Source organism: Lactuca serriola, chromosome 3 (assembly GCF_051521515.1).
Source record: "Lactuca serriola cultivar US96UC23 chromosome 3, Lser_US96UC23_V15, whole genome shotgun sequence".
Taxonomy (NCBI): domain Eukaryota; kingdom Viridiplantae; phylum Streptophyta; class Magnoliopsida; order Asterales; family Asteraceae; genus Lactuca; species Lactuca serriola.
The window spans coordinates 35,420,294-35,432,931 of record NC_136410.1 but is presented as its reverse complement, the minus strand read 5'-3'; the positions used below and the strand labels follow the sequence as shown (position 1 = coordinate 35,432,931).

The following is a 12,638-nucleotide window of genomic DNA, read 5'->3' as shown; positions in this document are numbered from 1 at the left end:
CTTAGATCCAATCAATTTAGGGTTGTATGCACACATTTGAATGTATGTTTTGCTCAAAACCCATCAGAAGGAGCTTATAATGCAACTTCAGAAGTTGTTGGACAACAATTTCATTAGACCTAGTTCATCACCCTAGGGATCTCTGGTGTTATTCATAAAGAAGAAAGATGGAAGCATGAGGATGTGCATAGACTATATAAAGAGCTGAATAAGGCAACAGTGAAGAACAAGTATCCATTGCCAATGATTAATGACCTATTCGATCAGCTGCAAGGTTCAAGCTATTTCTCAAAGATCGATCTTATGTCAAGATATCATCAGCTGAAGATGACAGAGCAAGATGTTGAGAATACCACGTTCAGAACAAGATACGAGCACTATGAGTTCTTGTTATCTCATTCAGACTAACCAATGCCCCAACAACATTTTATGGATTTGATGACCATGATTTATAAACCATTCCTGGATAAATCCATGATAGTGTTCATAGACGAGATTCTGATTTACTCAAAGATCCAGTAGGAGCATGGCAAGCACTGAAGTTTTGAAGAAGGAGAAGTTGTACGCAAAGTTCTCCAAATGTGATTTTTAGATTCGAGAATTCCAATTCTTGGGTCATGTGGTTAACCAGGAAGGAATAATGGTTGATCCAGCAAAGATTGAAGATGTGATGAAATGGGAATGACCAAAAATTCCCACTTAGATTCGAATCTTTCTAGGATTAGCTAGATATTATCAAAGATTTATCCAAGGATTTTCTTCGATAGCTTCTCCATTGACAGCTTTGACTCATAAAGGAGCTACATATACATGGAGTGAGAAACATGAAGAAGCATTCAAGAAATTAAAGAAGAAGTTGTGTGAAGCACCGATTCTTTCTTTACCTGACGGAGTTAAAGACTTCGTAGTTTATAGAGATGCATCTGAAGTTAGGCTGGGTTGTATTTTGACCTAGAGAGATAACGTGATAGCATATGCATCTCGACAATTGAGGGAACAGGAGAAGAACTACCCCACTCATGATTTGGATTTAGCGGCGGTAGTAATCGCATTATAGATATGGAGGCATTATCTTTACGGCACAAAGTGCAAACTCTTCACTGATCATAAAAGTCTCCAGTATCTCTTTGATCAAAAGGAATTGAATATGAGGCAACGACGCTGGCTAGAATTGCTCAAGGATTACGACTGTCATATACTTTACCACCCTGGTAAAGCAAATGTCATAGCTGATGCTCTAAGTCGAAAAGTAAACTTGGAAAGAAAAAGGCCAAGGGGGTTAAGAATAGAAGTTGTCTCAACAATTGTGGAAAGCATTAAGAAAGCACATGAAGAAGCTTTGAAGAAAAATGAACGAAAGGAATAACGTTTAGGCAAAACGTTGGAATTCGGTACAAACAATCAAGGATTGAAGGTATTCCAAGATAGAATTTGGGTACCTAATATAGGAGGAATGAGAAATCTTCTGATGGAAGAAGCTCACAAGGCCATGTACTCGATTCATCCCGGCAACGCTAAAATGTATAGGGATCTAAAACCTTACTACTGGTGGTCGAAGATGAAGCTCGATGTTGCAAAGTATGTGGCAGATTGTGTAACATGTGTGAGAGTTAAAGCACAACATCAGAAACCGTATGGGATTTTAGAACCTTTACCTGTACCCATGGGTAAATGGGAAGACATCACCATGGATTTTGTGACTAAACTGCCCAGGACAAAGAACGGTCACGACATGATTTAGGTAGTCGTGGATCGTTTCACAAAAAGTGAACACTTCATAACATCCAATGAGAGATGATCTATGGATAAGTTTGCAAATGCTTATGTGAAGGAGATAGTAAGACTTCACGGTGTTCCATTAACAATGTGTGTCAGATAGTAATAGTCATTTCACATCAAGGTTTTGGAAGAGTCTACAAGAGGAAATGGGTACGAAGTTGTGTTTAAGTACATCCTACCATCCGCAGATTGATGGTTAGAGCAAAAGAACAATTCAAACACTGGAAGGTATGTTAAGAGCATGTACCCTAGAATTCCAAGGTAATTGGGATGAGCATTTACCCCTGGTAGAGTTTTCCTACAACAATATTTACAATTTGAGCATTAAGATGGCACCTTATCAAGCTTTGTACGGTCAGAGGTGTCGTATGCCATCGTGTTGGCTTGAGGTTGGAGAAAAGCAGTTTATGGGTCCCAAAATAGTCCATCAGACTGCTGAAAAGTTAAAATTGATTAGAGAAGGGATGCTGGCAACTCAAGATCGCCAAAAGAGCTATGCTAACAAGAAGCGACGACCAATGACATTTGAAGTTGGAGATTTGGTATTGCTTAAAGTCTCACCATGGAAGGGACTTATAAGATTTGGAGAGGGAAGTTGAGTCTATGGTTTATTGGACCATTCAAGGTTCTTCAGAGGATTGAGAACCAAGCTTACAAGTTGGAATTACCAGAAGAACTAGATGGTATTCATAACGCTTTCCATGTGTGTTATTTGAGGAAGTTCATGGGAGAAGCTCCCGATATAATTCCACTTTCTGAGTTAAGGATGGATGAAAATAAGAGGTTAATCGAAGAGCCTGAGGCAATTGTTGACCGTAAGACAAAGAAGTTGCGACGTAAGATGGTCAAATTAGTGATTGTGCAACGGAAACATTCGAATGAGCCAAACCTCACTTGAGAAACAGAGTGACATGATGAGTCGCTATCCACATTTGTTTGTTGATGCATGATTCCGGGACGGAATCATCCTAAGGGGGAGAGAATTGTAACGCCCGCGTTTCTAGACTAAGCATTAATATTATGACGTAATAGTTAGGGTCGACAATTGTAACCTTTTTTGAAGTAACGAAGAAGAATTATTTGAGTATTATGTGATTTATCTGCAATATACGTGCTTATAACAATATAATAAAACAATAATAAAAATATGAATAAAAAATAGAAAGAATATTTGACCCAATATATTTAAAGAAAGTTGAAGTAGTCGTAACAAGGATTTCGGGGATATAAGGAACGCTGAAATCCGACTTATAACGAAAAAGTTATGACCCCTCGAAGTTTTACGACTAAACCGGCAGGACGTTGTGTATTGTAAAAAGTGAAACTTTGATAAAATACTTTTTAACCTTAGTGACCTAAACGAAAGTTGTAATATACGTTAAACTGAGAACGTACATAAAAAGAACATCCAAATCTGATTTTGTATGAGGAAGTTATGATTTTTCTAAGATTTAACATAGCAATACACAACCCAAAAACTGAATTTTAGATGGATCGTTTTTTAGCCGACACAATCTAAATAAGAATTGAGGTCTCGTTAATAAGAACTCAACAATATAAAGACAGACGAAAACGGACGTCGGATGACAAAGTTATGAGTTTTTAACGGACTTTATCTGTCTAAGCTTGTTAAAATATAACTTTAAAAATAAAGTCAAAATTAGCCGACGGAGTCTAAACAAAAGTTTTAGATCATGCCGCCACCTATGCGTGGATATAAAGAAAGTAAAAACGGAGCTCGTATGCGAAAGTTATGAAATTTAGAAGTTCATTAAATTATGGAAGAATGCGAGGGTTACACGTGGCCGAATCTTGACCTTCCGTTCCTCTCCACAGCTTCGCTTTGGATGGTGACACCTGGCCCTCGTATGCATAGAGTAAGGCCTCGTACACACAACATACTGAGTACGCCCAACGTACATCGAAGTTACGCCCTACACACTCGCATTCCTCAACCTATAAATAGATGCGAAGTTCTTCCACTTTTCTCACACCTTTCCCATTCTTTCTCTCTCAATTACTTCTCTTAGCTCCTCCCATTACCTAGTACTTCCGAAGTGCTAGAGGTGAGTCTTGGAGCGCCATAAGGCTCCGAGAAGAAGTTCTTTCGGCTCAGAAGTTCTGCTAGAGCCCGACTCCTAGCTAAACTCCATTGTAAGTGAGTTATGCTTGCCCAACTTTAAGTATAGCCTATGTTTAAGTTCATTATCGTTATTATGAACCTATAAACAATATATGTGCTAAGTATTATAAATACAAAGTGTTATTATAATACCTTTTAACTGCTCGCGGTACGAGGAATCTGGTTTGAAGGGTCGCATAGGGTTGTTGGATTTCAGAACAGCTTTAATGCCAAAATGGTCCTGACCTCTGGTGTTTCATGTCTGGCCCCTATCTGTACATAGTAGTTGAAAAGTATTGTTTAACACTTATATAATACAAGAAAAACAATATTGCTCGTGGCCCTTGAGTTAATAATAAATCTAGTCGCAATAAATATTAGACTAAAATCTAGTGATAATGATACTAGGTTTTGTCGAAGGAAAATAAATTGTTAGAAGTGAAGCGCTTACTGAGTCTAGTGTCATCACTTTAACAAGTGAGTGCATAGTCACTTTCATCTTACACATAAATATGAAGTATTTAATATAAATTACGTGCTATGTGTGCATATTATCTGCGTTCTTGATATCTATGATGGATGAACAAAATATACATGTTTTATTCAATTTAAACTGTATATGTATTTTATATACCTATAATTATGACGGGTAAAGATGGATAGATGATGAAATAAATGATGAGATGCCTCAATGTTTAAGCTGATTTAGTCATCTAGCGGAGTATAGATGACGACCACAAACTATTCTAGACAGTCCAGTGGAACGCTGACAGGCTCGCAACCTGTAGGTGTTTTTGAACTAAGTGTTCACCACGTGTACTCCATCCCCCTCATGGTTGTCTTTTTGACATATATTGCTAAGCACTGTTGTCCATCCTGGTGATAATCCTTAGGCTAGGTCCCTTGAATTAGATGCTTTAGGGACATAAAGTGAGGATGACGGGAAAGGGTAATCGGGTTGAATGATTTGATGAAATTAATGAATTTAATTATTGTGGGTTGAAAACCCTATGTGCTCACCAGGCTCCCAAGCCTGACCCACTCAGTTTCTTGTATTACAGGTAGTGGCCATAGAACACAAGAGTGATGATCTGATGAGAGATCAATGGATTACAGGCCATTAGAATAATAGATGTTGTAAGGCTTGTACTATTTCTTTTTATGCTTATGTACTGTATTGACAATGACATCCTAATGTTTTTAATATAATGAAAACCCATTCCCCCAGGAATGCTTTGATAATTTACTTATCATATTTTTGGGAACAAATTCCGCAACATATTTCTTCAAAAGTATACTCTGATTTTCAAATAAAGCATAAACAAATCGGTCTTTTATGACCGTGAAATTGGGGATGTCACACTATATAATGACAGTATAGATTCCTTAATAATCCTAATGTACATCAAGATCTATCAAGTAAGGAATACCCTAGTAGGATCATATCGTAAGTAGGTCCGTTTGGTATACATAGTATATTTATTGGAAATCCCACTTTAAACACCTCACTAAATCCAACGTAGACATCACTCATGTAAGCCGATAAATCAGTATAATGAATTTGGAATCACTGATAAATCTTAATTATAGTCTCACAATAATGACTACGACTATAAATGTAAGTTACACTTAAATTAGAGTAAGAGTATCTCAACTTACAGAGTATTTTAATGAAAATCGGCAATTATGCGGTAAGAACTTTGACCCGAGAGGTTTTGATCGTCAAACGCCTGACACCGTAGGGCCTTGCTAAAGTAATCGGGAACTAGGGAGTAAAGGGAGTAAAAGACTAGATACACGAGAGAAATTTCAGAGAGGATCTAAAGGAATTGGGTAAGAAATGATGTTGGAAACTGGAGATTATATAGGTCCAAAAAGTGAAAGTGCACTGCACAAGTGGTCGGAAGGGTGCCGTGGCTCTTTTGAGTGGTGACATGTGTCACGTTCTTGTGGTGGGTCAAAAAAGTGTCGCGCACCTTGTTGGTGCGCACACCTGCGCTCGAAATTTTTATAAATCTTAAAAAAATTGTATTTTCTTCATACGTGCTCTATTTTTAATGCTCTTTATATCCATGTGTAGCTATCAACGAGATCTACAACTTTCATTTAGACTCGTCGGCTAATTCTCACTTTATTTAAAAAGCTAAATCTTTGACACGCTTAGACTGACAAAGTTCGTAAAAAAATCATAATTTTCTTATACGATATCCATTATTGAATGCCTTTATATTGACAAATAGGTATCGACGAGATCTTCAATTCTCGTGTAGATTGCTTTTCCTAACAATCGATCGATTTCATTTTCGGTTTTTTGAGTCGTATAGTGTTGTGTTGAAACTTCGAAAAACCATAAATTCTTTCTACCAAGTCAAATTTGGGTGTTCCATATATGTACAATTTCACTTTTTTTGATTACTATGACTTTTATTTAGGTTATTTATTTAAAATAATCTTTAATTTTTAATTTATATTTAGGTTATTTATTTAAAATAATATTTAATATTTAATTTATAATTTAATCATATTTATTATGTTTTGACGTAAGATCAGAGGCATAGCCAATATAGGGTAAGAGTGGACCTTGGCCGACCCACAAAAAATTAAGGTTATATATATATATATATATATATATATATATATATATATATATACCTTATATATTTTTGTTAAATAAAAGGAATTACGGTTGAAGAATTTTGTCACTCGTTCATATTTTGTATATTATTTGACATATCTTAAAACAAAATCCTGACAATGCCACTGCCAGGGAGGTAGCCAATATAGGGCAAGAGTGGGCCTTGGCCCACCTACAAAAAATTAAGGATATATATATATATATATATATATATATATATATATATATATATATATATATATATATATATATATATATATATATTGTATGTACCATATATATATTTTTGTTAAATAAAAGGAATTAGGGTTGAAAAATTTTGTCACTCGTTACCTACCCTAAAACAAAATCCTGACAACGCTACTGCATAAGATTGTACATACATATATATATATATATATATATATATATATATATATATATATATATATATAGAGAGAGAGAGAGAGAGAGAGAGAGAGAAAATTTACTTTTATTTTCTAAAAAATTTACAATAGTTAATCGATATGGTTATAGAATCATACATACTTATAAAGTTAGCATTTTCTCTTAAATCACATGCATTTGAAACCCCCCTTTTTTAACTTCCTCAAACCACATTCATTTGAAACACCATTTTTTTAACTAATGCAACTCAAAAGTTTTCTTAATTATGATTTAACACTCAAAAGTTTTATCACCTATATTATGTTTAATTAGCATTTAGTGAAAAGTTTACTATAAAAGGTCAATCTTTTGGGAAGACATGTACACAAATCATATACAAATTTCAGAAAGAAAACAAACTTAAAGGTTTTTGTGTTGGGTTGAGGTCTTATGACCACTTTTGGAGATATGCTATTATATTAGAGCTTTTAATTTGTAAGTTTGTTATACTAATTCGTTTTTATATTTTCTTTATTTTTGGATTATTGTAATACAGTCGTTGTATATTGTGGTTTAATCGTTAATATATTGATCATATGTTATATAGGTTGATGTCGAAAATATTTAATTAAATATTTTAAATGTATTTTTTTTGTTTTGTAATTATACCGTTTCAAAAAGATAATTAATTAAAACGCATACATATGTTATACTTTCCATCTCTCTCTCTCTCCCTCTCTCTCTCTCTCTCTCTATATATATATATATATATATATATATATATATATATATATATATATATATATATATTACAATAGAGGTCAAAACACTTCAACCAAAGTTCATTTAAAATTTAATATTTCAAATGCTTTTTAATAATGATTGTAAAAATTTCAACATGTATTACTTACTTACTTTATTGATTAATAAAATTTTTAATGTTTTGGAACTCCTAACTCTTAAACTTATATTATTTGATTTGTTAGTTAACTAAAATATTTTTCCTATATAAAGATAAGATTTTTATGTTTGGTTACTTATATTTGTTTATGTAATTAGAAAACAAAGTGTACATAGAATGACTATTTCAATTTCACATAGGAATCGATACCACTAGAGGGGTATGTTGTATTTAACTGGTGGTAGAAGATCCACATATCCTTTTTAATTATTTATATTAATGCTTAGTAATATCTATTTTATATTTCTATTCATCTTAATTTTTTAGGTACAAATTAAGTAAGAGGATTCTCGGCGCACCAACATAAAGTCAAACGTACGCTTTGCAAAATATGTAATTAAAATTAAATATCATATTTACTAATCAACTTATTTTAAAACTCTTGATGACATTTATGTATAATGATATATTTTGTATGACTTCATTCTTAATTTCAATGTTTAATATTTGAAAGTTTATATATGAAAACTTGGATGTTTTGGTGTAATATAAATAGTATAATACAAAGTTTATTAGTTCAATATTGTTTATTAATAGCTCATTCAAAACAACTTATTTCATATTTTATCCAAAAAATATTATCGGACATAAGAAAAGTAGATTATATTAATGTTATTCAAAAACTTATAATATATATCGGATATTATAAAAGTAAAAGTAAAGTTTATAAGGTATGGACTATATTAGATTGTATCAAAATATAAGTTGATGTATTTTTATGTTATTTGATAATTCGGTTAATTCTCAAAACATGACTAAAACGTAAATTTCAACATATTTCTATTTTTCCCATAATTATTTTAACCACTTAAATGCATTCTTGCGCAACGCGCGAGGTTACGCCTAGTTAATAATTAAGTTTAACAGGAAATCAGACGTTATAATGTATATAATAATAAGATTAATTAGAAAACATCATTTCCTTCTATTTGTACTTATTTATGGATTTTAATGTATAAAATATGGACATGGATATATCGTTTTCATTATATGCAACCTTTAAATGGAGTTTAATTGTGCACCTGTCTCCTGCCGACGGACGAAAGCTCAAGGGGCCTTGTCGAATATAATTGAGGCTCATTATTAATAGTAGTGATAAATTACTTGTAAAAAGTACAAATTTTATCAATTGTTTATTCAATAAAATAAAAAAATTAAATCACACATTTAAAATATTATATAATCGAATCTACAACCATGCTATTTGAAACCTCTTCTATTTCATTTAATTATGTTTGAAATGTTATTATTAACTTATTTTATAACTGAAGTCGTAGAAAACATAGTTTTGAAACATACGTAGAATCAAAATAGGACCATTTTAGATATATATATATATATATATATATATATATATATATATATATATATATATATATATATATATATATATATTTTCAAATATGTAGTTTTTATAAATTTATACTTACGTCTTTAATCATAGTCACAAGTCACAACCACATAAAAGAGATTGTTAGGACCTCCTAATGACTTGTGTCCTAGGAGCAGCCTCCTATGATCAAGCTAAATCGATAATGATATGAGATAGTTATTTCGTGTCGGTGTGAACAATTTTGGTGTAAAGAGATGCGTATGTGTGAGAGGGAGACAAATGAGACAACGTGTTTTATATTCATCTTTTGGGATGAGGACAAAAGAGGTAGCCACCACGTTGGCCAACTTTCTCTAGCTTGGCCACTGTTCAATTAGTCTTGTCCGTTCTTGGTCAATGTTAGTGTTGTCCTGCTTGGTGCATTTCGACCATGTATGTTTTTAACGACATGATTTTGTTAACAAGGCTAGCTAAAAAATAGAGATTAAGGTGCCAACGGAATTTTCAGCCAAAGGCCATGCATGTTTTGCTTGGACATGATTGACACTGGGGTCATTTCGGTTATCTCGATTAGGTATTGCTAATGGACCGAACACCATCAAGTTCTTCTAATATGATGTGGTTTGATTCGGCCAAATACACTTTACTGGATATTGTCGTATGAAACATACATCATCAAGTCGAGGCCCGATAAAGTGGATTGGATATTGTTGTATGGTATATAAACCACCAAGTCCCCTAACCCGATATGGTTGGCTTTCGGTCATGCAAAGTGTAATGGATCTTGTTGTATGGGACATAGATCATCAATTACTAAAAATACAATCACTCAGATATTCAACTGCATTTCAAATTTTCAACTAAATTATAGTATAATAAAACAACAATTTTTTTAGAAAATACTAGCACTTTTAGTTTGAGTCATTTAGAGATTTTCTTATGGTTTAAGTCCCCTATAAAACATATGTATTTAGAAGTAATTTATAAGTTGATTATATTTTACTAAATACACAATCATCGACTCTTTCAAATTTTCAACTAAATTATAATATAATAAAACAAATATATATAATTTTTTGAGAAAATACTAGGCACTTTTAGTTTGAGTAATTTAGAGATTTTTTTATGGTTTAAGTCCGGTGTAAAAGATGTGTATTTAGAAGTAATTTATAAGTAGATTATATTTTATTAAAAACACAATCACTCGGATATTCAACTGCGTTTCAGATTTTCAACTAAATTATAATATAATAAAACAACATTTTTTTTAGAAAATACTATCACTTTTAGTTTGAGTCATTTAGAGATTTTTTATGGTTTAAATCCCGTATAAAACATGTGTATTTAGAAGTAAATTTATAAGTAGATTCTATGTAACTATATGTAGGTCATCAATCAAATAAAAATAACGATGTTACTTTTTATTTACTAAAAAAGTGTATAATAGATATACTGACTTTGCAAGTTCTGTGAATTCTTAAAAGTCATCTTAAGTGTTAAAATATATTCTTTAAAATAATTTCCAAAATGTATGAATATTATTAGTGTATATACCCACGGCCCTGTTTTTTTGTCCATTATTTTTATTTGAAGAAAATGTGTTTGAAAAAATAATGTCTACACGAGTACATTTTTTTTAATAGATAGATGTTTCTTTAATTGCGAAAAATCCGAACAATATTAGATGATATTTTACCATTAAGTTTGGAACAATAGCTAAATAAAAGTCAATATTAGCATGAGAAAATAAATTCCAAATGACAAACAATATAAGTTTATTGAAATATTTGATACAATTAGTGGAGATATTTCAAAATGATTAGTCAAATAAAAATATTTCATACTATTTACCAACACATTAATTCATGTTATTTAATAAAATCACTGATTTTGTTACATACCTTAAGAGTTAAGACAACTATGACGATTCTGCAAATCGGAAAGTTAGCACTTGATTACAAATTCGCATATACTTTTTTGAATCAAGCGTATTTCCCCCTTAATTACATTAGATTTAAAAGAAACAGCACATTAATCCAATAATTAATACTATTATACTAATAATCTCGATCTGATACAAAATATAATATATTTTTGCTGCCTTATTCTAACTATTAAAAATGCATGTAAAGACAAAAAATAGAAGGAAATTTTTACAGATTAAAATAAAAGTTACCGTATTTAAGAAAATAGTATGATTATAACTACAAAATAAAATTATATTTTTTATACGTACATTAAAATGAGTAAAACAAGAGTAATAAAAATATAAAATACAATGAAGATGAAGGAACCAATATGCATAACATGCAAAGTGTACGGTTGGGATTTAGTCGCTGCTTGAAGACAAAAAGAAGAACCAACGGTTCAAAACAAGTAAGGTTTCAAACTTGTACTTTCTGCTTACATAATTGTGCCATTGATAATCCAACTTAATCTTACATTTTTACAATTAGGAAATAAATATGGTGCATGTAGCTAGCATGTCCATAAAAATTAAAAATAAAAAAGAATTGCATAGAAATTAAAACAACACAAAATATATTTATAAAATTACCATAATACCCCCTTTTGTTTTGTTTGGGGTTGCTACGCCTAGCTACAACGCCAGAGCACCAACTTCTTCGAGCTTCGGAACAAGATGACCGCTCAAGTGGAGTCCGACAAGACTTTCTAATCCTCCAACACGCGTCCCACCGATGAACACCGCCGGAGCTACGGTCTCACCACCACCTCCGCCATCCTGCTGTGAAGCGGAGAGTGCGTCGATCTCATCCTCCTCCAATTCGATGACTGTAGGGTATACACCGAGAGAAGAGAAGAGGCGTTTCATGACGTGGCACATGCAGCAGGCTGAGCGGCTGAATATGATGACTGGATTCTCTGTTATGAGGCGTTGGATCCTCATTTCGGTGGATTCGGATATATCGATCGCGAGAGGAGAAGAGGTGGTGGGGGTCAATTCGAGGCGGACTCCACCGTCGGATCGGCCGAGACGGTAGCCGTGGACGCCTTGCATCTCTCCGGGTAAGTTTGATAGGGAGAGAAAGAGGAAGGGCGGTGGTGCGTCAACGGGAGCAGCAAGTGGGTAGGTTGGCTTGGTGTGTGGTTGTGGTGAAGGAAAGGATTTATAAATGGAGGATTGTGGGGATGGGGGTGGTGAATTGATGAATGGTGATTCATTACATCATAAAAGTAAACGTATTACGTATACTCTACGCTTTTCATACTTTGATCCGGGGTCGTGTGAAATCCACGCACTTACCACATTCCTTCTCGAAATATTTACTTAAATATAAAATTCTTTTTAATTTATATATTTTCTAGTTTCTTTTCGTATTATTTAATCTATTTTATGATAATAAGATGTCAAGATTTACCAAATACTTAAATTTCAAAGGCTCCTTCTTAACTCTAAATTTGTGAAATCTAATTACTTTTT

General features: G+C 32.7%; 1 protein-coding gene across 1 annotated transcript; it reads right to left on the bottom strand.

Moving 5' to 3' along the window:
* Positions 1–11,562: 11,562 nt before the first annotated feature.
* Positions 11,563–12,348, bottom strand: LOC145091871 (Thioredoxin superfamily protein). The gene has a single exon (XM_079029690.1). It carries the CDS (start codon positions 12,213–12,215, stop codon positions 11,796–11,798), a length of 420 nt encoding a protein of 139 aa, XP_078885816.1. The 5' UTR covers positions 12,216–12,348; the 3' UTR covers positions 11,563–11,795.
* Between the last annotated feature and the right edge of the window lie 290 nt (positions 12,349–12,638).